The following is a 25,629-nucleotide window of genomic DNA, read 5'->3' as shown; positions in this document are numbered from 1 at the left end:
CCCGCAGGTGACTCCCCAAGCTGGCAGCAATCAAACCCCCAAAGCCCCCTTCCCACGTGCTGCAGCTGCAACTCAGCCTCCATCTTCCCACCCCAGAGTCTGTGTTCACCGAGCTCCTGAAGCCAGGTATGGCCCCAGTGTGTGCCTGTGTTCAGTATCGTCATGTCAGAATTGGCCCATAGTCCCAGCCTGCAGGGAGCTGCTCAGTCCCAATGCCCTCATCCAACACATTAGCTGTTCCTCTCAGTTTCCCATCCTCTGCAGATCTCCTCCACCTGCTGGCGGTGGCCTTGGCCAAGCCATTGATAAAAGTAGCCAGGAAGGAGAGGGCTGAAAGTAGAGCCCAAAGCACTCCTCCAGAGACCCTCTCAGGTTCTCTTCACTCAGACAGTCATTCTCTGCAACAGTCACTCACAAAAGTTCTCATCTGTTCCCCAAAGTGATGGTGCCAACTGCCTCAATGGTGACAGACACACCATGCCAGGGGCATTCCCCTAAACGTGGCAAGGGGACCAAAGCTGGACCCTGTCACCTGTTCTCAGGGAACCACAGTGGTCCTCATGGTCATCAGAGACCACAAGTCCTCCTTTTCACAATCTAGTCTAGAATTCCACTCTGGTTTGACATCCGGCACAGCAGCAGCAGCAAACCCGAACCCAGGCTCAGCCAGGCCCGGCGCTCTGAGGACCCAGAATTGAGCCAGATCAGCCCTTCCCTGGATGAGCTCCCAGGCTGCTGGGCAGGCAGTCACAGAAGAGACGATGCCATCACAGAGCGAATGCTAATATTTAGAATGTGTTGTATATTTATTATACACCAGGCACTATTCTAAACCTAGATTAGCCCTCATAGTAAACCGTCATTATCCCCATTTTATCCTCCAGTGGAAACTGATGCAACACAGCTCTTGAGGAATGCATGCAGGAGCATATCAGAGCTGCCTAGCCTAGCCTGGTAGGCCCAGGGAGGACTTCAGAGGGAACTGGCACCCAAGTGGAGACTCAAGAGATGAGTAGCAGTAGGAGAGGACAGGAAAGGAGAGCAGGGAAGATGCAAGGGGACTGGTTCCTGTGGGACTCACTGCTGCACTCAGCACTCATTCCCTGCCAGCTGTCAGGTGCCAGATGCTGGTCAGACCCTGGGGATTCAGGGGTGAGGGTACCAGCAGAGTGCCCTATACCAAACTGGGAAGGAAGCACAGGGTTTGGTCCCCTGGGGTAGTGGACAAGATGGCAGCATGAGGGAAGGCTTCCTGGAGGAAGTGACATCTAAGCTGGCCTTGGAAAGTGGAAATGTGTCAGATTGGAAGGTGGGGTTGGGGATACAGGGGAATAGAGAGTTCCAGGATGAAGGACCAGCCAGGGCAAAGGTAGTTCAAGGAGCATCAGGGTGACCAGGGTGGCTAGAGTGTCAAGAGTAGGGAGAATACAGTGAGTCAGGCTGCTCTGGACTGGAGGCCATGGAGGAGTGCGGACAGTCCCTGAGGAAGAGGGGCCCACAAGGACCATAAATGGGGAGGGGCCCCCAACAGTCAGGTTAGTCTGTCTGCCCTCCACAGTGTGGTGCACGGGCAGCAATGGGTGCTTCTTGGCATCAAATGGGGTCACGATACCACCTCAGGGGTTGTTGTTGGAACCAGGTGAGGGTCAGTAAGTATTTTTATCCCTCTGTGAGGACGCTGACAGCTGCTGCCTCCCTTCCCCATCCCTGCATGCAGAGCAATTATCAGATTGAAATAGGCTGGGCCCTGGAGCTCAGCCAACTCTCCCGTCACTGCAATCTCTTGATCTGCAACCCCTGGGCTCTGGGTGGTGGCCAGATGTCTTGGGAGGGAGTCCCAGACCCCTGGGCTTCCTGAAGCTCTTCCCCAGGGCCCCTGAGGATGTTGGGGGCTCCGTGGAGCATTCAGCCAGGCTGGGGGTGGGGGATGTGAGGTTATCTCTCACCGTGAATCACAGCTCCAGCAGGAACATTCTAGATCATCCTCATGGAACAATCTGGAAGCCTTGATCTAGCATCTGCACAAGTAGCCATGCAGGCTCCACTTGGAAACTTCCAGAAATTGGGAGTTCACCACCACAGATCTGGGGATCAAGCCATGGGGCAGATTGTTGACTCTGAGAGTTGAACTAAAGTGCCATTGCATGGACTGGATCACGTTAAAATCATGGTCAGCCAAAACTAGAAGACACTTTTCTTCCACAGGAGTTAAATGAAGTCTGTCATAGAGAGACACGGTGGGACAGGGAGATACCCCATAGGGTTCTGAATTGGAGACCCCTATTCCTGTCTTGACGCCACAACCTACAAGCTGGGTGGCTTGGCCAGTTATCTCTGCCTCCCTGAGCTTTATTTTCTTCGTAACTCAAACTACATAGCCCAGTAAGATGGTCTCTAGTCAGAAGTGGCTGTTGAACATTTGAAATGTGGCTAGTGCAATTGAGGAACTTAAATTTTCAAAAAAATTAATTTAAAATTAAAACTTAAAAAACTGAAACAGTATAAAAGTTTTATATTGATTGTACTTTGAAGTGATAATATTTTGGATATCCTGGATTAAAGTATCATTAAGATTAATTACACCAAAAAATGAATTTCACCATTTTTTTTACTTTTTAAATGTGACTCCTAGGAAATGTAAAGTGACAAATGTGGCTCTCAAGTCAGCAGTGGTGACTTAGAATGTTAAGGATCAGATGAGGTGGATGTTCAGGTGTTTGGGGACAGTTAGCTCCAGACAAATGATGGTTTCTGTAGCTGCCAATACTCAAGGGGTTGTATTTTCCATCACAGAAGCAAGACATGCTTGTTCTAGAAATGGTAGAGAATGTGGAGAAACATTAAAAACAAGAAAAGATTACCTATAATTCCACCAACCAAAAATAGCCACTGTTAAATTCTTTCTAGAGTTTTTTTCTGTGCATGTCCATGTGACTTAATGCTCCCCACAAACCACCCCACTCCAAAGGTTCTCCAGAAGGCCACTTTACCAGCTTGGCCTGAAAGTCTGGGCCGGACCTTGAACCTCCTCTCTTGTTACTGTCAGTCTGGGAGGGGTGCTGTCTCACGTGGAATTCAGGCCCTCCCCAGCAGTAGCTCCTGTTCTTCCTAGCTTCTGCCACTATCTGCAGCCACCTGGCACTGGCCCCCCTGGTGTCAGCCCAAGGAGGGGAGGATCTGCTCTGTGAGCCGATGCCAGCATCTCCCTGCACCTGTTCCCATCTCCCCTGCTCACCTCCTCTTCAGTCAGTAGGAAAACTCTTTCCATTTTGAGGGGAGGGAGGGAACTGCTTGGGTCCCAGGTGATAGAATTCTCTGCATTTGGTCCGTCAACCATCTCCTTTGCAGAGCCCCTGGCCCAGCAGTCCCTTCTTGCTACATCTAGAGCCTGCACCCCTCCTTCCCACATCCTGATCTGTCCCTGAGTGGGTATCACCTCCATGTTAGACCTCTTCTTCCTCGGGGTGGCCCTCTGAGGGGCCCTCTGCCCCTTTCTGAAATGTTGTTTTCATCTGCACCCATCTCCTGCACAGTCTCTCAAGCGCGTCCGTGTACATTCATCTGGGCCACAAACCTGGGAGGCATCTCTGTCCCAGGAAGCTTGAGGACTCCCTGCAGAGCCACCAACTATCTTGTACCAGGCTTTCTCCACTTACCATTAAAACAGGGACATCTTTCCAATGACATCATCACTTCTAATGGCTACTAGAGCTCCACTGTGTGGATATGCTGTAACTTTTAGTCTAACTTGCATGATGATGTTGTAGGTTTGTCCTAGGCATTTGCTCTTACAGATACCACTCCAGTGCCCCTCCCAGCACACATGGTTTATATGGATATTCTAAAATCTAAGGAATTCTTAGTTCTTGCTTTTCATACATCCAGTAAATTCTGCTAGATGTGTTGTGCTGGACCCCACTTTCCCTTTGTCCCCCCTGGCCTGGGACTCAAGGGCACAATCTTTTCTGTCTCACATATGACCAGATATCTCCTCAGATATGGCCTGAGCTCTGACCATATTAAACACACAGTGTGCCCGTACTTTCCAGCCTCCCTGTTGACTTTGGCTGTCCCATTGCCTGCTTGCCTGCCACATCCATCCCCACATCCAAATCTTCCTCACCCTCCCAAGAACCAACCCTCCCCAGAACTTCCTCCTCCAGGAAGGCCTCCCTGACTCTCCTAGCTAAGAATGATCCCTCCCTCCTCCAAAGGAAGGAAACACCTTATGGCGCTGATGTGTCCACCTTGTCCACTGCTACATGAGTTCACTTATGTCCTGAGTGTCCATGTTTGCCTCCTTCCCCACCCCTCTGCCAGAGCAGAAGCTGCTGGAGGTTGGGAACTGATTCTGATTTCTTTCAGTGGGCACCTGGCATGGCATAGAGCAGGCATGCACTAAAGGTTTGAATACATACATGAATGAAAGAGGACAGGACCGGAGTTGGGCCTGAGGTCTGGTCCTGCCGGCCCCTTGTGTTCTGTGTGACCTCAGGCAGGTCCTCCTCATAAGGCTGTGGCTTCCCTGTGGCCTGAGGCAGTTGGATTTGGCTGTGGGGGGTTCTTTTGTGATCAGAGGATGGTTTAGCCCTGGGCTGGTGTGCTGGCCCTGACCTGGGGATAATCTCTCTCATGGATAATAATTGCATGGCAGCCCCCCCATTTCCCTGGGCCACACAATCCTATCATAAGCCCTTCAGGATTTATGTCTGAGACCCACCCTAAACCCATGACTAACATATGGTGTCCTGGCAGACAAGGATAAATGGAGATTGTAAGCACTGGTTGATTCACTCATTCATTCAATCACTCCTTCATTCAGCAAACTGCTGCCAATCTCCACTCCAGTAGGGCCCTGTGCCTGGCTCTGTGGACCCAGCATTGAATCAGACGCAGGCCCAGCCCTGGAGGCACTTCCAGCAGTTGGCCGCTCAGTGAGGTCAGGACCAGGACTAAGGGCAGAACAGGGGCTACGGACCAGACATGGGCCTTCACCCCAACAGGTGGTCAGGGAAGGTTTCCTGGAGGAAGAGACCCTGAAACTGTGTCTTAACAGAAGAGCCTTTGCTACAGCGAGCAGGGAAGAGCAGGGCACTCACAGGCGGCAGTTAGCGCCTGGAGAGGGCAGAGGCTTGCAGTACCCAACCTGATGCTGGGGGCTGCCTGCTGTAGTCTAATGTTAACAGGAACTGGGGGTGGGGGTCATCTACTCTTGTTTACATGAGTAAAACCAGACAAACACTTCCTGTATCTGAAAGAATGAAAGGGCTTTGGAGGAAAATCTTTTTGGCAGCACAGCAAAGCACAGTCATCTCCTAAACTCATCTCTTACTCCCGCCCCCAACAGCCACGAGAAGCGTGGCACCCACGGCCCTGCTCTGGTGGGCAGGGAGCCCAGGTCAGGGCGAGCAGGGGTGGGGCGGAGCCAGGAGAAGGGACACACAGCCGCCTGGACTCCACCTCCCACAATGGGGAGTTTGGGCCCAGGCACTAACCCAAGGCAGCTACAGAGTGGCTCCCCTTGGGGAAATCTAACCACGAGCCCATTTTATACCTGGAGATCCTGAGGCCCCAGGATGGGGGAGTGCCTCTCTTGCTTGAGGTCACATAGCCTGTGGGCAGAGCTAGGACAGGACCCAGGGCACCAGCTCCCCGCTGGGGCTCTGCCTCCCTCCCTCGCACTTAGCTTCTTCTGGGGAGCCCGCAGTAACCGCCAGCCTGGTGGCACCCCCAGGAGCCCACACTGGGAACCGGGTACCTGCGGCAATGCCAGACCTGTCCCTCTCCTCGCGTGTCCCCAGGCTAAGAGACAGGTAAACAGACAGTGACAACCAGGGTCATGGCAGAGGAGGCCAGGGGATGTGGGAGCCCAGAGACGGCTATGTCTAGGGGAGAGGCAGGTAGTCCAGAAGGACTTCATGAGGAGGTGACACTGCACTTGGTCTCACCTAGTGAATAGAGTTAGGTGACTGAAGGATGCTGATAAGAGGAAGCATCATATGCAAAGCCTGGAGCTGTGAGAGGGTTTGGCTGGTGACCCTGGGCGTGGGGAAGAGAGCAGAGCAGAAGAGGCCAGAAGAGCCAGGAAGATGGGGTTATAGTCGTGGATTCCAGGCCTGCGTGTCCTGGAGCCCCGGGCAGGGCCCGGGCAGAGCCAGGCCATGGCTGGAGTGGGGTGGGGTGGGGTGAGGCTGAGAGTTGGTATGCCCGCCCCCGAAAGGACCCTGACCACGTCACTCTCCCAGCCTGATGTCCGGCCTCGCTTCCCTGGACGCCAGGACCTCCCGCCGCCTGGGCATCCTCACCGTGGCATACTACCTGTGGACCACCTTCGTGGCAGTTATCGTGGGCATCCTCATGGTGTCTGCCATCCACCCAGGCGGGGCGGCCCAGAAGGAGACCACGGAGCGGAGTGGGAAGCCCATCATGAGCTCAGCCGACGCCCTGCTGGACCTCATCCGGTAAGCCCCGCCACACACGCCCTGCTTGGGAGCGCCACGCGCCCAGCCTGCACGTCTACCAGAGGCAGCACAGAGCGTGGAGGTGGGGGGCCAGCGTGCTCTTCATTCCCTGTTCCCCATGGTAACAAGGGGGCGTAGCCACAGAGGACAGGCCAATGGTGTCTCGGTTCCCTCCGCCGCTGTGCCTCTGGTCTCATGTGGTAATGTCTGCCTCCATCAGGCTGGGAACACCTCAAGGGCAGGACGGGTCGGCAACTGTGGGTGCCCAGCCCCAGCTCGCAGCCTGGTGTAGAGCAGACTTAGTGAGCATTTGCTGATCACCTGGGCTTGCTTGTGCACACCTGGCCTGTAGGTGGATGGCCACTGGCCACTGGCTCCCCCACTGCCCTTTCCTTGTTGGTCCCCTTTTACAGATGAGGGATTGAGGCTCATAGAGATAATGTGACTTTCCCAGGGCCATCCAGCAGGCAGGCCATGGAGCCAGGATTCAGCCCAGGCCTGTCTGACTCCAGGGGCAGTGCTTTTTGCCCGGTGGTGCTCCTGCCCGAGCCATCTGGGCTCTGCTAACTATCTGCTTCATGGACCTGGTCCCTTCTCCCAGGAAAATGCTGTAGACACAGCAATACAACCCAGTCTGATTCACCTTTCCCAAGACTCCATCCAGGCCACCCCTCTCCTCTCTGTCACTCATTGGCTTTCTCACCAGTGCTGGCCCTAGGCCCTGAGGACAAAGGCCCACGAATAGACAGAGCCAACATGGGGCGGGGGCTCCAAGGGGGGAAGCAGGGACCATGGGCGGTGGTGAAGAGTAGGGTCAGAGGAGGCAAAGCCACCAGAGCTGAAGGCTGGGATGGGGGAGGGCAGGGGAGGCTGGGAGGGCATTCCTGGGGAAGACGACAGATGTGCAAAGACCCTGGGCTGAGAGGGGACAGTGTGGGGAGAAATCATAACCCATCCAGCGTAACTGGGACACAAGGTGAGGGGGGGAGTGGACGATCGCTGCTGGAGAAGTTGGGGCCAGGGGCCAGGACAGAGCCTGGGAAAGCACCACATTGGGACAGTTTACTGGGCTCAACGGGATACCCTGTTCAACTTGCTCTGTGGCCTCCTTCTAGGCCCTCCCATTTTCCAGCCAATTTCAGATACACGCCCAGGCTGGTCTAATATTAAAACTCCAGACTCACCCAATTTAAAATGAATCCTGTCCTAGTCTTTTGATTCAGACTTGGAAAGCTGGGGTGGGAAAAAGATAGTTTTTCTGTCTTTCTTGCTCCACCTCCTCCCGTTGCCGGCACAGGGTTGGAGCACTGGAGAGAGGACAGGGAGTGGGTGAGAATGGTCCTCACTGGGTGGGGAATGAGCTGGGGTAGGTGTTCACGGTTGTATTCCTTCAGGGGTGCTGTTGTGGGTTCTTTGGAGCCCCTCCTATCACTGGTGTCTCTCACCTAGTATTCCCTTGACTCCAAAAATCCCTGCTCCATCCAGTGCTTACAACACATTCCTCGGTCCTGACCTCCGGTCAACTCCTCTGCTGGGGTCACCTCACCCCCCTGGGTGACCCGCTTGGGTAGGGTCCCTTCTGCAAGGGCCACATTTGGCCCACAGGAAGCATGCTTAGCCCTGCTGGAAGTGCAGGCCTTTTCCAGGTCCTATGGACATGGATCAGTCACTAGCCCCTACACTCCTCAAATCCTAGGGCACACAGCTAAGGTCTCTGAGTAATTCTCTTGGCTTATAGTTAGGGAGAAGTGCTCTTCTCCTCCCCTCTGGGGATAGATGGTTAATGCAGAGTATCTCTCTTTTTCTCTCTCTCCCCCAAGAAAACTCTCCCCCTCTGTATCAGTTAGTTATTGCCATGTAACAAACCAACCCAAGACTTAGTGGCTTAAAATAGCTATGAGCCTACACATCATCTGAAAGGTTCTGCTGATTTGGACTGGGCTTGGCTGAGCATACTCGTGTGCCTGCAAGCAGCTGGTTGCTCGGCTGGGAAACAGATGATCTTGGCTGAGATGATTCAGCTGTGCTCCAGGGGGCCTCTCATCCACCGGCAGGCCAGGTTGGACTTCTTTCATGGTGGTGACAGAATTCCAAGAGAGAGCTATGCCCAGGCCAGGGCAATTCTTAGGTGAATGTAGAGAGGCAAGAGAGGAAACAGAAATATGAAAGTGTTTTCTCAAGTCTCTGCTTTTGTCAAGTCAGTTAACATCCTATTGACCAAAGCAAGTCCTATGTCCAAGCCTAGACCCAGGGTGGGAGGGGACAACAATGTCACAAGGCAACAGGCATCCGTTAACTGGGGCCATTGATGCCGTCAGTCCACCAGGGCCTCCATTTTCTCCATTCTCTGGGTTCTCTTTTATCCTTTGAGATGGTGAACTAAGGATCACACAAATGTTTGCCATTTGTTCCTATTCTGCGGTTCTCACCCATGGGGTCTAGAGCCAGGGAGATCCAATCAGGGGCATTGTATCTGCACCTTTTGTTGAATATTTTCCATACACTGACACTCCCAAATTTTGTTTCCAGCCTGGAAACCTCTCACCTGCATTCCAAATTCATACATTTAGCTGTCTGAAGGCATTTTGAAATGAACACATCCAAAGCTAAGCTCTTGATTTTTTTCCCATAAATCTGCCCTTTCCTCAGTCCTACCCATCTTGGTCCAACATCCCTCATTCTCTCATAACCTGCATACAACTCATCAGCAAATTCTGTCAGCTCTGCCTTTAAAATAATATCCTCAGCCTTGTTCCTCTGTCCCCCTCAGCCACTCTTGACCTCGCCAGACCACCGTCTCCTCTCACTGGAGCATCCGCCATCCCCACATTGCTTTCTCTCTGCTTGCCTGCCATCTGTTTTCAGCATGGCAGCCAGAGGAATCCTTTTAAAAACCTGCTCACAACCCACCTTCTGTTGACAAAACCCCCAGGATTCACTGTGGCGTACAGGCAACTTCTGCCATGATCCCTACACACACTCACTGGCCTCTGACCTCCACTCCAGCTACCCACCCTGCTCAGCCATCCTGGCCCCAAGGATGTCTAATGATGCAGACATCATTAGGGTCCTGTCTTTGTGCCTTGTTCTCATCACTGCCCCCGCCCGTGCAGCCCTTCCTGCAGAGCATGCCTGCATCCTCCCCTCGCTCCACCTCTGCTCTGTGTCACCTCTTCAGAGGGACCTCCCAGCCTCTGTCTCTCACTCTCCTCATAGCTCTTATTATTACTGCTTGACGTGATCATGTGTGTGTATTTATTTCCTTTTGTGGCTCCCCCCCTGGAATAAAATATGCTCCAGGAGGGCCAGATCGTTCTGAAACAAGCTGTGTCCTGGAGGCTAGCCCAGCACCTGGCACAGACGAGGTGCCCAGTGTTTGCTGAATGCAGACGTGGGATACAGGGTCGTCAGTGGAGCTGTGAGAGGAATGTGCCATGCATGGGGCACAGAGGCCAGGTGGAGGTGAGCCTTGGCCCACAGCCACAGTGCAGGGCTGTGCAGAGCTCATGGAGCGAGCTGAGGGCCAGGAGGAGAACCCGGAGAGCAGACGTCCAAGAAGCCAAGGGGAGAGGGATTTCAAGGAGCTTCAGTTCTAAGGTCCATTATTCCTAGGGTTTGGTGACTGTGATTCATCATTTCTTGGATTCTGTGATCTGAAACAGCCTTTCGTTGTGGTGGAAGGAGCTCCCTGCCCTCCCCGCCGCGGCCTCTGCTGCCCAGGGGCTGAGGGCTCTGGATCGGACACTCGTGTCACAGTCAGATGTTCCAGGAGCAGTTCCTGCACTCAGTTGCTTCTCACGTGGTGAAAATTGATCCTTCTGGTTTGAGGCTTTCCCCCAGTTGCTCTCAACCCTGAGGCAAGTTGTTTTGCAAAGCTGGGTGGTTGGACTTCACTGTCACCATTTCTGGCCAGAGAGTGGGGCTGCAGAGAGAGGTCACATGCTGCCTGGGACAGGGAATCAGACTCACGGAGATGCGAGGGCTCACCTCAGCCCTGTCAGAGAGTCACCGTGTGGCCCTGGACAGGCCAGTCCCCTTCTTCAGGCCTCAGTTTCCACAGTGGTTTTCAAGATCCCTTCTAGCTCTGTGATTCTGAAACACAGAGGCCCACAAACCAGTGAAGAGGCTCAGGGCATGGGCAGAAGCTTCTGGAGCTGGGTTCTGGGAGGTGAGGCTGGGAGGGCAGTGCAGAGCCTAACCTTGAAGACCTCGAATCCAGGCTGAGGCGTTGGTTGTTAGGCTTTAGAAACAAGAAGCCAGTGTGTTTGGAAGGTTGGAGCGGAGCAAGGTGGCAGGACAGGATGCCACTGCAGGCCTGGGGATGCCCCCGGAGGGGGTGCAGTCACTTCCGTGACAGTCATCCCACCTTTATTAGGCACCTGCTCTGGGCAAAGACACTGCTGGAAGCTGGGGGTGGTGGATGTGCACAAACAAGTGCCTGCATCAGGCTGTCCACCATCTTAGGACAGACAGACGAGAGGAGTGCACTGGACAGCCACTCTCTGAGACCCCATCTGGCTCTGACGTTCTGAGAGGCCTGGGAGTAAGGGCACCAGGCCCCACCTTGCTCTGGCCCAGGGCAGGTGCCTACCAGGTGCCTGTAACTGAGTGAGAACATGGAGCACCGGGCAGGGACCTGGCGACTGGGAGCCAGGGTGACAAATGGAAACTCAGAAGGCAACGAGGCCAGCTGAACAGGGCAGTGAGGCCACAGCACCTCAGGGAGGGGAAGATGTGCCTCCGTCTCTCAAAGATGACCCAGAGGAGCATGCAGGCTGTGTCCCTGGATGACTTCCCAAGCCATGACTTCATTTCCCAGGGCTCCAAGCATGGGATCTGGAAAGCCAACTCCATTTAGTGCAGCCCCCAGAGAGCAACCCAAGCAAGCAGAATGCTAATCAGAGCTGGGGCCCTTCTTTTTTTCCAGTCTTATTAAAACACCACAGAGATTAAGTAATGACTTGGCCCTATTTATAGTTCCCAGTTACCCTCTCAGGGATTGGATGAGGCTTCCAGGAGCTGTGCTTTCCGCCTTTGGGGCCAAGACTGAGGACATGGGTATAGGGGTGAGTTTGGAACTTACAAATAGTGAGTGAGGAGAGGAGTCAGTGGACCATGGCCTCATCCTGAGAGATGTGCAGGGAGGCCCAGGGCAAAGTGTAGGTGTACTTTTGGGGTATGGCTATTCATGCCTTCGGGGTGTATTATGTCTGCATTTTATGCCACCAAAAGCACAGACCTCATGGGACAAACAGGAAGACTTCCCATGGGTGGTCAAAGACAAAAGGTAATGTACATTTTCCCATTTAATAATTGAAAGTATAATCTTTATTAAAATCTGCTGGATAAGTTCATTGATTATTAGTCTGAGCACGTGTCTTTGTCAGGAATTACTTTGGGGTGCTGGTTAAAGAGATACTTGAAGCAGCAGAGGCTTAAATAAGGTGCATGCTTGCCTTTCCTCCCAAGTAAGCAGTCCAGAGTTGGGTAGCTCATAATGATCAGGATCTCAGGCTTTCTCTACTGTGCTCAGCACTTAGCTTTTATCATCAGTGTGTCTCATGGTTCAAGAAGGTTGCTGAAGCGCTAGTTATTCTGTCCATATTTCAGGCAGAAAGAAGCCAAAGGGTCCTGGCTCAGTGAACACCTTTTTAAGAGTTTACCAGGAAGCACCACCCAGTGACTCCCATTTACATCTCATTGGCCACCCCTTCGGCAAGGGAGGCTGGGAGATGGGATTTGATGGCAGGGTCTTGTGGTCTCTGTAACATTCCAGGGCCTGCAAGTAAGGAAGGGACATTGGACACTGGGAAGGCAACTAGCCTAAATTACTCTAATTTTAAAGGAAATTGTAAAGAAATGCACATACTCGGTGTAAATTCTGTTCAGTTTCTTACAGCTTATGAATGTTCTTAGTTTTTACTCAGGCTAAAGCAGACTTCCCTCTAAGCTTTATTAGAAAACCATCTTGTAAGTCACTCGAACCCCCTGGGCCTGTATGCAGGAGAGATTTCCAAACTCTTAACAGTTGGTACAGAGTGGTCACCCTCCCTTCTGGTCTCAAGTGCCCAGGGCTGGTGGACCGCTGCATTCAGGCAGGCTGCCTGCCTGGCATGCCCCCAACGCTAATCCTGGCTTTGGGACTTTGGGTCTGCTTGATGTCAAAAGCCCCTGCAGGCAGCTACCTGGTGGTAGAAATCTCATAAACCATTGGTGGGGAAAAAAAACCTCATCTGAACTTCTGAGATCTCATCTCCTGACCCCTGCTTCTCCTCTCCCTTGGGACAAAGCTGAAAGTAGTGGGAAAAGCCCTGACCATTCTTGCCCAGTTTTCTGCCTTGGTGGCTCATTCTAAGCCCTCTCCCCTCTGCCATATGCTCACACTGAACCAGTATTTTAGCAGCAGTGAAAAAAAATGACAGCTTCTGCTTCTCAACAGTGGCTCCTGGGATATAAAGTGAAGAAATAATGCACACTCGCATTCATGAATGTAACTCCAGTGGGAAGAGAGAGCCTGGTAGAGGGGGCAGAGTGAGTGTGAGGCACGTGGCCTGTTCAAGCAAGTGCAAGTAAAAACCTTTGTTAGCATCTCTGATTTAGATTAGACTCCTAGAAGAGGATTGTAAAGATAAAGATATAATGCCTGTAAGATATAATTGCAAATTACTTTATAGAGAGGCTGCTGCCAGAACCACGTGACTATGCTTATGTCACCAAGCCTCCTCAGCATTGTGCATTGTCATTTAAAAAACCCTCTACTGGTTCGACAGGTGAAAATGACTTTATTAATGAAGCTAAACATTTTTAAAGAGCTTTTTTGGCTACTTCTGTTTCTTCTTTTGCCAAGTGAATTGCCTGATCATGATTGTCAGTCATTTTCTGTTGGGGTATCCATGCTTTTGTGGTCCACCTATACATGCTGCAAATATTTACTGAGTGCCTGTTATGTGCTGGGGACACAGCAGAGAGCAGAACGGATCTTGATTTCCAGGGAGCTGATGTTCTGGAGAGAGGAGACAGTGAATAAGGACGAGACTGTAAAACTCTTTATAGATTTAGGATGATAACACTTTGTCATAAAGTTTGTCATTGGCTTTATAATTTTATTTGTATTTTATCCATCTCAGAGAGCTTCCTCACCTTTTTAGCTTTCTACTTTGGCATAATTGTAGGTTTATGGAAAAGTTGCGGAGATAGTACAGAGTTCCCGTATGCCCCTCACCCAGCTCCCCCTGTTGTTAGCGACTTACATAACTACAGCATTTTTGCCAAAAACTAAGAAATTAAATTAGTACATTATTAAACAAATAACAGACCTTATGTGGGTTTCACCAGTTTTTCCAGTAATGTCCTTTTTTCCAGTCCAGAATCCAATCCAGGATACCATGTTGCACTTGGGAAATTGTTCATTTTAATGTAGTAAAATTTATTGTTTTTTTTTTATGGCCCATTTTGTTCTTAGAAGGTCCTTCCATATCCTGGGATCTGATGAAATATTAATCTGTATTTTCTTCTAGCTTTGCATGGTTTCATTTTTTAGATTATTTATTTCTTTAAACCATCCGGATTTATTTTGGTGTAAGTAAATATGGATATAACTTTTATTTTTCTGAAGAGTCGGTTGGCTGTACAGTGTTCTGTAATGAACCCTTCCTTTGCTCATTGATCTGTGAAGCAACTTTTATCAAATAAATACTTAGATGTACTAGATTCTGTCTTTGGGGTACAGGTCTATTACACTGAGTTTTCTGTTGACAGCCCTGTCAGTATTATACTGCTTTGACAGTTACATCTTTATAGTATATTTTCATGTCTGATACGACAAGATCCCCTTCTTCTTTAGCTTAATGAAAATAAGAATAACGATACCACTTATGTGCCAGGTCATGTGTTCGACACAGAAGATAAGACATGAATGACCAAGTCCTGCCTTCAAGGGGAAGCCAGTGACACACTGCAGCATGCTGGAGCGTAGGTGACCCCAAGGGAAGGCCTGAAGAGGCAGCCTGGCGCAGTCAGAGAAGGCTTGGCCTCTCACTGATTGGAGTAGCAGTTAGAGAAGCTGGAAGGGCATTCCAGGCAGAAGAAACAGTGTGGATGAAGGGCTGGATGCTGGGAAAGTATGCCACATACTTAGGGGATTGCACACACTTGGTGTTGGAGCTTTAAGTACTGGGCATGAGGGTGGCTGGTGGTGAGAAGAGGGAAGACCACAAGGAGGTGGGCCTGGGTCATGGAAGGCCTTGGTTGCCAAGGGTGAGTTCACATAACCAGAAAGGCCCTCCTGGCCTGGCTCTGGAATTCTTCAATGACTGACTCTCTTCCCAGGAACATGTTCCCAGCCAACCTGGTAGAAGCCACATTCAAACAGGTAAGTGGGTCCCTGGGCAGCGGAGGGGTGGGCAGGCAGGGCCAGTCTGGGCCCAGGGAGGAAGTGACAGGTTTATCCAACAAGTCTCCCTGTCTCCTGAGGGTGGGATGCTGGAGGGGACAGGAGGGGCAGGACCTAGGTCTCAGAGCCTCCCATGGCCACACCCCTGCCCTGGGATTCAGCTTCTCATGAAGAAAAACGATGAGTATGGAAGGAAGTCTTTATGGACTGCTCTTCCTGCTCTGGGTTCCCACCTGTGCTCACATGCTCACCACTTCACTCAGTCCTTATAGTAACCCTGCCCTCGGGGAGGGTCAGCCCCTCTCCTGGATGAGGAAACTGAGGTGCAGAAGGATTAAAGGATTTGCACAAGGTTATGCCACTAGTAGATGATGGCTAGTATGAAATCCCAGGCCTGTCTGTCTGCTAAGGCTGTTTTCTCTTTCTTTTTAAAAGAAGTCTTTCCCCCCAGAATAGTAATAGCATTCACTATAAAACACTAGGAAGATGCTAAAAAATACAAAGTGGAAAACCAAAGTCATCTCCAGTTCCAGCACCTAGCAATAGTGGTAGTAGTTAGTATGCTTCTAGGATTTTTTCCTATGCGTAAGTATATTTAAAAAATAATAAAATTAGGATCATAGTGTAGATACAATGTGAATTTTGCTTGTTTCACTCCTGTTATATTACAGCATTTTCCCCAGTTATTAAGCAGTCTGTTAAAATATAATATTTGTGGTGATAGAATAGCCTGCTGTAAGGCTAGCCTGTGACTGACTTACCCATTCCCCATCTCAGAGGTCCTTTAGGTTGTTTTCCAAGTTTTGTCCTTTTAGAAATTATAGAAAACATCCTTCTATACCAATCTTTGCCTGCACTTCTAATAATTTCTAATTCTTGTCTCCTTCTAAAACATCAGCTGGTTGGTTGATTCAGTCCAGCATTTCCCAACCCCCTTCCCTGTGCTGGGCCCTGCATTGGGTCTGTGGACACCAAGGAAGTGGCTGCAGGTTGGAAAGGAGGCTCCCAAATGGAAACAGTGAAACCTTGAATGAATCACTCTCTCTCTCCTGACCACATGCCATGAGCCAGATAGTGAAGGGCTCTGAATGCTGGGCTAGTGAGTTTGGGTTTTACTCCAGCAGTGATATGGAACTAATTGAATGTGTGAGGGAGAAAAAGAGAGTGTTGCTCTACTCCTTAACTACTCCTGGAATGCCCTCCTGTTTCTCTTGACAAACTCTAACCCATCCTTCAAGACCCAAATCAAATGTCCCCTTCTTTGTGAAACTGTCGGACTCAGAGTAAGTCACTCCCTCCCCAAGGCTCTCAGAGCAGAATTCAAATCTGGTTCGTTTATTTTATTCCCAGCACCCAGTACAGAGTGTTCTCATTGGGATAAGGATGATGGTGATGGTGGAGATGGTTGTGATAAGAGCAATAATAGTTAAATAAGGTTTACCGTATGCCAGGCACCGTTGTAAACATTTTACATATATTGTCTCATTTAGTCTAATAAGCTAGGTATTATTCTGGCACCCATTTTACAGATGAGGAAATGGAATCACAGACACTTTGATTCCCATATATTCTCAGAGTGGTTTCTGCCCCCAAGCCCTCCTGGGAGTCGTACCTGCCTGATACTGTGGTGGTGGAAGGATAGGAGCCCTCCTTGTTTGGGCTCCTTGTGCCTGAGAATGAGAGGGAAAGACCCAGGAATGCCTTAGGGGCAGAGGAGGAAAAGAAAGGGCTCAGCTTTGTTCGTTTCTTCCCAGCTGGGCCCTCGCCACATCAAGAAGGCTTGGGGCAAGCTGAGCTTTTCAAATAGAGGCCCAAGCTTCCATCAGCAGGAAGCAGGGCTGACTGGCCATTAGATGGATGGACAGCAGATGGCTGGAGGGCCGAGATGGGAGAGTGGAGAATCAGCTGGGTGGATGAGGGGATGGCTGGGTGATCAGAGTGGCCCAGAAGGAAGAAGAAAGGGATAAAGGGAGGCATGGCCAGGTAGTGTGCACACAGATGAAGGAATATCATTTTTGTTTGTAAAATTTTGATAATAATCCCTCTCCTGCCTACCTCACAGGGTTATTGTCAGTCAAATAGTTCATGAGCAGATACAAGTGCTTCCAAGGTGTTATTATTATTATTGCTATTGTTGGTATTAATAAAAACACCTGGCCCTCACTCATTCCTGGTTGGGGTGTCGCCCACCAGTACCGCACCAAGACCATCCCTGTTGTCAAGTCCCCCAAGGTGGCGTCAGAGGAGGCCCCTTCTCGGCGGACCTTCATCTACGGGGTCCAGGAAGAGAATGGCTCTCATGTGCAGAACTTTGCCTTGGACCTGACCCCACCACCAGAGGTCGTTTACAAGTCAGAGCCTGGCACCACCGACGGCATGAACGTGCTGGGCATCGTCATCTTCTCTGCCACCATGGGTACGTGCTGCCCAGCCTGCCCCCTGCAGTGCCCTGGAGCCAGACCCTCCCTACACACCTGCATCCAGTAATCTGAATGACCTGGGCTCTTCCCCTCTTCCCATGGTTCCCTGCTGTCCCATCCGAGGGTGTGGCTCAAGGCCTCACTCCGTTACTGCGGGGCATCTCCAGGCCCGCCGACTCCAGCGGGAGCCAGTGCTCCTCACGCAGAATCCACCGGAGTCCCTGGCTGCTGGTTTGCCTCCGGGGCTGCCGGCCCTCGCTGAAGAGACCGTGCCTCTGGCCTCCTCCCAGCATCTGTTCCTGAGCTTTTTACTTGAGGTCTGGGGATACGGGCGGTGGAGGAATTTACACTAAAGAACAGGACAAATCTAAAAACTATCCGCCATCACTGCCTAAAGCCCTTATCCCGCGCCCCCACCCCCACCCGCGGACCCCCTCTCTCCTCGGACGTGTCTGTGCCTTTCCTGGGCCCACGGGGCCTCCCGGCACACCCTTCTCTTTGCTACTCTTCCCTGGGCTCCCTGGGCCCCCCAACCACGGGCTGCTTACCGTGAAGCTGGTGAAGCCTAACTTCTGTAGGCCTTTAAAAAAATATTTGTATTCTTTCTCTTAAAGAGAGCCCCAACTGTATAAGCTTCAGAACCCACAACTTACGGATATGCCTCGGCCTGAGGTGCACCCCCACCACCTCCACACACAAAACCTTTTCCCCTGCTGGCAACAACTCCCCCACACAGAACAACCCAGCCGGTCAGTCCTTCTAGGCCGCGCCGGGGGTCATTATGCATCTTATTCTAAAATTGGCAGCAATCTCCCCCATCACCCCAGCCAAAGGCCTGGAAGGCCCTCTCTTGCTTTTCTGAGTTCTCTACAGTTCTCTTAAGTAAAAAGCCTCACTATCCTCTGGGTGGTTCATGCAAGAAATAAAATCTGGGGGTCATTTACTGCCTCACCCTCTGCCCCACCCACATCCAAATCCCGTCAGGTTTGCCTCTGAAAATCTCTAATCGCTGCACTTCCCTCTACCCACTGACATCACGCTGGTTCAAGGCCACCATCACCTCTCGCCTGGTTCTACAGAAGCTGCCTGAAGGGTCCCCTGTCCTCTTGTGTCCTCCTCACAGGGTCACAGGGTCCCCGCGTAAAGCCCCAGGGGCTGTCTGCTGCATGTGGGAAGGGGCCCCAGCGCGGCCCAGGGCTGTGCGATCTGGCCCCTCTCCTGGCTCCTGTCCTTACCTCCCCCAGTCCCACTGCCCTTTGGCTTCTCGCACTTCCTCAGCCTGGCTGCTCCTGCCCCGTCCATTCCCCTGCACCTTTCTCATCCTTGGGGTGGGAGTGGGAATCTCTGGGTAAGCATCAGGTCCTCAGGAAAGTCTTCCCAGACCCTGGACTGGTCAGATGCCTTGTGCTACTCCTTAAACGTTTGACCCTATTGATGATACATGGTTGTTTGGATTATGGTTTAATGTCTGCACAGCAGCAGGGATAAGCTCCATGCAGATGGAGACAGGCCTGGCTTATTCTCCCCACAACCCAGCACAGTGACTGGCCAGAGTGGACACCCAGTAAAATCTGTTGGGGAGATGGGGAGATGGATGGGTGGCCAATGAGGGATAAAGGAGCTCTTATCATCTTGACCAAAAGGTCAGAGGGGCCAGGACCTCAGGGGCCCCAGTGGGTTACTAACCGTGTGTGGAAGCGCCCTCAGCACATCTGACAGTCAGTCCCCAATCCTGGACAGTGTTTCTCCTCCTTAGCCTTCACCTCTCTCTAAGGGATGGGAACATATGTAAAGGACATCTATGGGCACTGGCAGTGCAAAAGAAATCCTTGAGATCCTTTGACTCATTTCACAGTTATTGAACGTGTGCAACTGCCCATGTATCAGTGAATGTGTGCATGCACGTGCATGTCAGCATGTGCACGTCAGCATGTGCCCGCTCCTGGGTGCCCGCACCTGTGTCCAGTTCTGTCTGTACCCGCATCTATGTGAGCCTGCACTGTAGCACCGATGTCAGTGTGTGCCCACGTCTTGAGTGTGAGCGAGCATACTTGCACCGCTGCTCCAGATGGGGCTTTCTTCAGTCCCCTCAGCCCAGCCTCCTTTTCCATCTCCTCCTTGGTGCTGGGCTGTTGGCTGATGCTGAGCTCACTGGCCTTGATCGCCACACCCTGAGTCCCAAGCACACTAGCCCCCAGCCAGCCAGGGCCTTTGGGTGCTCCCTGGGAGATCCAAGCCCAGCCTGACCAAGGGCAGAAATAGCCTGGGGAGGGACAGAGCTGACAGGGGATCTGGGTGTGGTCTCAGCCAGGCTGCCACAGGCTAGATGGGCAGGGCTCAGCCCAGTGTCACCTCCAACTTGAGCTGTTCCTGCCTGTCCCAGCAGGGCCCCGTCTCATTCCATCACCATGTGGTAGCTGTTCCTTGCACAGTATGCATCTGGGCTTCCTGGGGTAGGGAAAGAGCCCCTCTCTGGAGGCCAGGCTTCAAATTCCTGCCCTGCCCCTCCCTGGCTGAGTCAGTCCATGAGACCCTCTGAGCAGTGACAGTAAGTTTCATGAGGGCAGCACAGAGTGTGTTCTATGTTTTGCTCTCTATTTTTGTGTCACTGGCAGAGAGAGCAGTCACTCATCACTGTTTTAGGAGTGCCCTGACAGAGCTCACTTGCATGGAGCTTGCCCAGGGAAGGGCACTCGCATGCATGCTTCCCAAGTGAAGGAAAGCCCAGGATCCCAAGGGGAGAGCAACAGGGGCTTCAGGAAAGGCTTTGCCACTCATTCATTCTTCGTTCATTCATCCAGTAATTGTTGTTGAGCATCTACTATGTGCCAGCTGAGGGGATACAGTTCTTGCCCTTATGGAGCTAACCTTCTGCTGGAGGAGACAGAAAAAAACAGAAACTGGAAAAGAACAGTTAGAAGGTGTAATAAGTGATGTGAAAGGCTCAGAAAGCTATGAGACAGAATAATAAATGGGGAGTTTGCCAAGGGGAGTGGGATGGGTCTCCAAGCCATGTGGAGAGCTAAGTGGGCAGAGTTTCCAGTATCAGGAACTACATGGGCAAAGGCCCTGAGGCAGTTAAGAGCTTGATGAATTGTAGAAACATAAAGGACTGCAGGGGTGCTGCAGCATGGTGAGGAAAGGCAGAGCAGGGTGGATGGAGGTGAGAGGAATCGACAGGGGCCCCATCAAGTGGGGCGTGAAGCCCTTGGTTGTCTAAGTGCTCAGGGAAGCCAGTCGGGGACAGTTGGCAGGGAACATTGTCATCTTTGAAGATGACGCTCGCTGAATGGATCAGAGGGGAGGAAGAGATGAGGGCCTTGTGAGGTTACTGCCCTGGTCCAGTGGTGGAGCCTGAGGAGAGGGGAGAGAGCAGAGGGTAAGCACTGGCACATCAAGGACTGCTGGGAAGTCAGCCAAGGGCCAAGGTGGGTGCGCGTGCCGGTCTGTCCCTGCGTCTGCAGGCCACTGTGAATGGGCACGTACCGGTGCCGTGAGTGCCTGCGCCATGGTCTATGGCAGCGCTGGTATGCTCATGTGTCCCTGTCCCCACAGGCATCATGCTGGGCCGCATGGGTGACAGTGGGACGCCCCTGGTCAACTTCTGCCAGTGCCTCAATGAGTCCATCATGAAGATTGTGGGCGTGGCTGTGTGGTAAGCCTCATGGGGGAAGGGGTGTCCTCTTCTACTCCAGCCCCTTCCTGCCCAACCCTGGGCAGACGGACAGTATGCCCCTCTTCTGCTTGCCGAGAAGTAAGCAGAAAGCTGCACAGGAGGCTCAGCCCTGGCCTGGATACCCCTGCCCTTAACAGGCCTAATTCCAGTCCTGGCCTGCCATTTCTGGCCTGGTCAGCCCCACTGGAGGGGAGCTAAGTGCTAACCTGGCCCTGCTGTCCTGGTCTAGTTTCCCCATCACATGGAGCCTCATCACCTCAGCTTTGGAGAAAGGATGCTGGAAGTGAGAACCAGCAGCCAGTCCTCATTCAGAGTTCACACCTTGGGAATCTTCTTGTCCAGCCTTGCATATTTCAGATGGGGAAATGCAGGGCCTGCCAGGGTCATGTGTGGGTCTTGTGGCACTGCTGGGCTGAACCTTGGGCTGCTGAGTCAGGGTTGCACCTCAGAGGCCTGGATGGGATGGCAGAGGTTCAGAAGTTGGTGCAGGCCTGGGCCAGTTGAGTGTAATGGTATTAATGATGCCATGTGCTGGGCGTCTTGGCACAGTCTAATTCAGCCCTCACGGGAGCCCAGGAAGCTCAGGTGGGCTCAGGTCAGACAGTGGTCAGCACTAGGGCCGCCTGGAACCCTTGCCTACATGGCACTGAGCCAGCTGTTCTGCACCCCCCCCCCCAGGTACTTCCCCTTTGGCATTGTGTTCCTCATCGCTGGCAAGATTCTAGAGATGGACGACCCCACAGCCATCAGAAAGAAGCTGGGCTTCTATGCAGTCACCGTGGTGTGCGGGCTGGTGGTCCATGGCCTCTTCATCCTGCCCCTGCTCTACTTCTTCATCACCAAAAAGAACCCCATCGTCTTTATCCGTGGCATCCTCCAGGCCCTGCTCATTGCACTGGCCACCTCCTCCAGGTAGCACGATGGGTGGGATGAGGAGGTGGTGGTGGCTGAACTCTGTTCATCTGTTAATTCATCATTTGTCCACAGCCATAGAACCATGGAAAGTGTCAGCAAAGCCTGCTTCACAAACATAGGGCAGCTATGTTAACAAGACCAATTTTTGAAATGTTTAAGGCCCCACCTGCCCAAGTGGCAGAAAACTTCTTGAGGCTTTCCCCTAATCCAAGTGCCCACACCCCTAAGTTCATTCACTCGACTTAGGGTCCCATCCACACATCAGGGGCAGGGAGAGCAGCAGAGTGACGAATCCACATTGCTTTCGCCATTCCCTGTTACACGGTGTTTCTGCTGGGGTCAGGCCCTGTGCTGTTTAGGGCCTGTCAACTGCTGCTGGGACACCCGGCTGGAGGCCCCATCACAACCTTGGCAGTGTCTCTAAACCCGCGGGGATTTGAATCATGGTTCCATCACCCACCAGCTGTGTGACTGTGGGCAAGTCACTTGACCTTCCCTGGCATCAATTTCCTCCTACACAGACAGGAATCATTGTAGCCTGTGCCTCAGAGGGTTGCTGTGGGGATCTGTGGAGATAACCCACTGAGGTCAGGAGAGCTGTTCTGGGCTGGATGAAGTGGTACCTGCCCTCAGGGATCCCAGAAGCAGCAGAGTGCAAAGGAGCCCAGGGAGTCAGAGAGTGGTGCATACTGGCTGTCAATCAAGACGGAGGAGGCAGTCACTTACACACAGTGAGGGCATCCAACCCTGTGAACAAAGTCTGGTCTTCTTGCAGTGAGTGTCCAGGCTCCACAGGGAAGTCACTTAGCTTGAGCCCACGTATCTCTGGTGCCAAAGCCTGGCTCTTCCCTCCACCCCTTACTGCCTCCTTTTTTCTGGGTCTCAGCTTCCCAATCTATAAAATGGGAATGAAGGCCGCCACAGACTTCCTCTCTGGCAGCCCCATGACCCCACCCTTGGCAGCTGCAGCACCTCACCTAGGACTCAGGAGGAGCAGAGTCCCAGTGAGGAAAAGCCTGAAAGCCTTGTTCAGGAAACTCCGCCCTGGATAGGGGTCAGGAAGTGAACAGGAAAGAGAAAGTTCAAGCAGTTGCCAGCCCCACACCACAGGCCAAGCCCTGCCAGAGCATCTCCTGCTGGGCAGGAGCCACGGCCTCAAGCCCAGCATGTCCTCGGCTCATTGGAGGCTCTGGCAAGTGGAAGTGGACTCCCACTGGGGCCACACCAAGCTGAGTTTGTCCCAGCACTGCCACCAGGAGCTCCAGCAGGAAACACAGGAACAACAGTAGCTACCACTGGCTCAATGCTCACGATGTGCTGGAGACTGTTCTAGGCACTTATCACTGAATCCTCCTGATAGCTCTCTAATCTAGGTATTGTTTGGGGCAAGGAAATTAAGGCACACACAGGTTAAGGAAACTGTCAGGGCCACTTGGCCAGTAGGAGGACAGAATCTGAGCTCTGCCAGTCTGGCCCAGAGCCCTGCTGTTAACCACTTCATCTACACTTGGCACAGAGGCTGATTTTGGGTCATCCCCTGCTCCCCCCTGGCCTTCAGTTTCTTCATCTGTAAAATGGCCTCAAAACCCTCCCACACAGGAAACTGTGAGGATCAAGTGAGAGTGTGTATAAAGCATGGTGCCTGGCATGCGCCCTACTACTAGGCAAGGCTCCCTCCCCTACCTGCATGAATGGTGGGGGTCTCTGAGGCCCTGGGCCCCAGTGGGTCTGGCTTGGTTGCTGGCCACATACTCCTAAAGGGTGCCTCTTGAGACCATTTTCAAAGTCCCTTCAGCCTGTCTCCCCCACAGTGGGCAAGCTGACCTAGGTAGGGTCGAGCTTCCTGGCAGGCGGGCAGCCCAGAGGCCCTGGCATAATGGAGGAGGTGGTGGGCTGACACTGGATCCTCTGCCCACAGCTCAGCCACACTGCCCATCACCTTCAAGTGCCTGCTGGAGAACAACCACATTGACCGGCGCATTGCCCGCTTTGTGCTGCCTGTGGGTGCCACCATCAACATGGATGGCACCGCACTCTACGAGGCTGTGGCTGCCATCTTCATTGCCCAGGTCAACAACTATGAGCTGGACCTCGGCCAGATCGTCACCATCAGGTGCATGCCGGACACCCCAGATGCAGTGTGGACGGGCTGGAGGCAGGGGCAGTACAGGGAGGGCCTTCAGGATTCTTGAACTCCCAGAGCTAATGGGGCCTCTGGGGCCCAGAGAGGGCAAGGGCCCATCGTGAGCCACGCTGCGCGTGCTCGGGCCCCCACATGGCCTGGCCTCTGACTCGGGGCACAGAGCTCCTTCCCAGCGCTGCCCTGCAGAGGGGGAGCTCCCCGGGTGGAGAGGCCTGGTCCACAGGAGGGCCTGTAGTCTGCATGCAGAGGGTGAGCAGAGGCACGGGCAGGACTGAGGGACAGTGGAGAGCCGCTGGTGTGGCTGGAGCTGAAGAAAGCCTGCTGGGGTGAGAGGCAGAGGCTGGGGAGGCCGCCTCACATGCCAGCCCGAGGGCACAAGTCTGACCCTGGGAACCAGGCCCCAGAGGGAGGCTGAATGGAGTCGTGTGGGTGGACGATTAAAATCTTGGGGCAGCTTCTTGGAAATCTATAGCGGCCATGGCTCCAGACACTCGGTTTTCCACAAACTCCTTGGGAGGTTCTGCTGCGGCCAGGGATGGGCGCCCACGGGGCTGTGGGACATGGAACGGGGACCCCCGAGAACTCCTGACGGGCCCTGCCCAATATGGCTGTCCCCAGAGGCCCTGGCGTCCTGCCCTGACTGCGGGCCCTGCCCCTCTGCCCCTCCTCTCGCCCTCCCTGCCCCTCCTGCAGCATTACAGCCACGGCAGCCAGTATCGGGGCAGCCGGCATCCCTCAGGCCGGACTCGCCACCATGGTCATTGTGCTCACCTCTGTGGGGCTTCCCACCAATGACATAACCCTCATCATCGCCGTCGACTGGGCTCTGTGAGTGGGGTTTGCCCTCACCACCCCCACCCCCTGGGCAGCAGGCACTCAGGGAAGACCGGGGAACTGCTGCGGGCTCCTTACTCATCAACACTGGCCTGGCTGAATAATTCCTGGGGCCCCCTTTACAAAAATTAAAATTGGGATTCCTTGTTCAAAAATCATAAAAGAATTTCAGAGGGTGAGAGCAGAGCATCAGACTGAGCCCAGGCCCTTCTCAGCATGGGCACAGCCACATGGCCATGAGGCTGGTCGGCACCAGCCTGCCTCAGCATTGCTGGGGGCCTCGGGGCTCCCGAGGATCCGGGAGCACCTCTCTGTGGGTCCTGCCCTGGCAGCTGGGACCCACTGGGGCTGCTGGGGTGGGTGCCGCCCTCCTCCAGCTCCCCTCACGGAAGTGCCCACCTCGGCTCCCCAGGGACCGTTTCCGCACCATGATCAACGTGCTGGGTGATGCGCTGGCTGCAGGGATCATGGCCCACATCTGCCGGAAAGACTTTGCTCAGGACTTGGGCACCGGCACTGAGGTGAGAGCAGTGCCTTCCTCCCAGCCTGGCTGCCCAAAGCCTCTGGAAGGTAGAGCCAGGGTGGGGTGGGCAGGGCACCAGGTCTCCCCACTCCATCTGGGCAGCCTTTGGCCAGTCCTGTTGTGCCTCTGCACCTCGGTCTCCTCATCTGGTATGGGGGTGATTAATTCCCCTGACAGCTGGTTGTTGAGCACCCACCATGGCCAGCAGTGACCCAGACACAGGAGGAACAGTAGTGAACAAAGTAAGATAAACCCTTGCCCTCAG

General features: G+C 53.0%; 1 protein-coding gene across 1 annotated transcript in view; it reads left to right on the top strand.

Moving 5' to 3' along the window:
* The window catches only part of SLC1A7 (solute carrier family 1 member 7), a 44,391-nt gene that overhangs the window by 17,228 nt on the left and 1,534 nt on the right, over nt 1–25,629 (top strand). The window contains exons 3-10 of the mRNA XM_036893160.2: nt 6,246–6,461; nt 14,790–14,832; nt 17,047–17,269; nt 20,829–20,928; nt 21,628–21,861; nt 23,783–23,977; nt 24,701–24,835; nt 25,254–25,362. Coding sequence (XP_036749055.1) covers nt 6,246–6,461; nt 14,790–14,832; nt 17,047–17,269; nt 20,829–20,928; nt 21,628–21,861; nt 23,783–23,977; nt 24,701–24,835; nt 25,254–25,362 — 1,255 coding nt within the window. The remainder of the gene's footprint in view (nt 1–6,245; nt 6,462–14,789; nt 14,833–17,046; nt 17,270–20,828; nt 20,929–21,627; nt 21,862–23,782; nt 23,978–24,700; nt 24,836–25,253; nt 25,363–25,629) is intronic.

Source organism: Manis pentadactyla, chromosome 4 (assembly GCF_030020395.1).
Source record: "Manis pentadactyla isolate mManPen7 chromosome 4, mManPen7.hap1, whole genome shotgun sequence".
In the NCBI taxonomy this organism is placed as follows: Eukaryota; Metazoa; Chordata; class Mammalia; order Pholidota; family Manidae; genus Manis; species Manis pentadactyla.
Note: the sequence above shows the minus strand (reverse complement) of the source record. Positions and strands in the feature narration are given on the sequence as shown.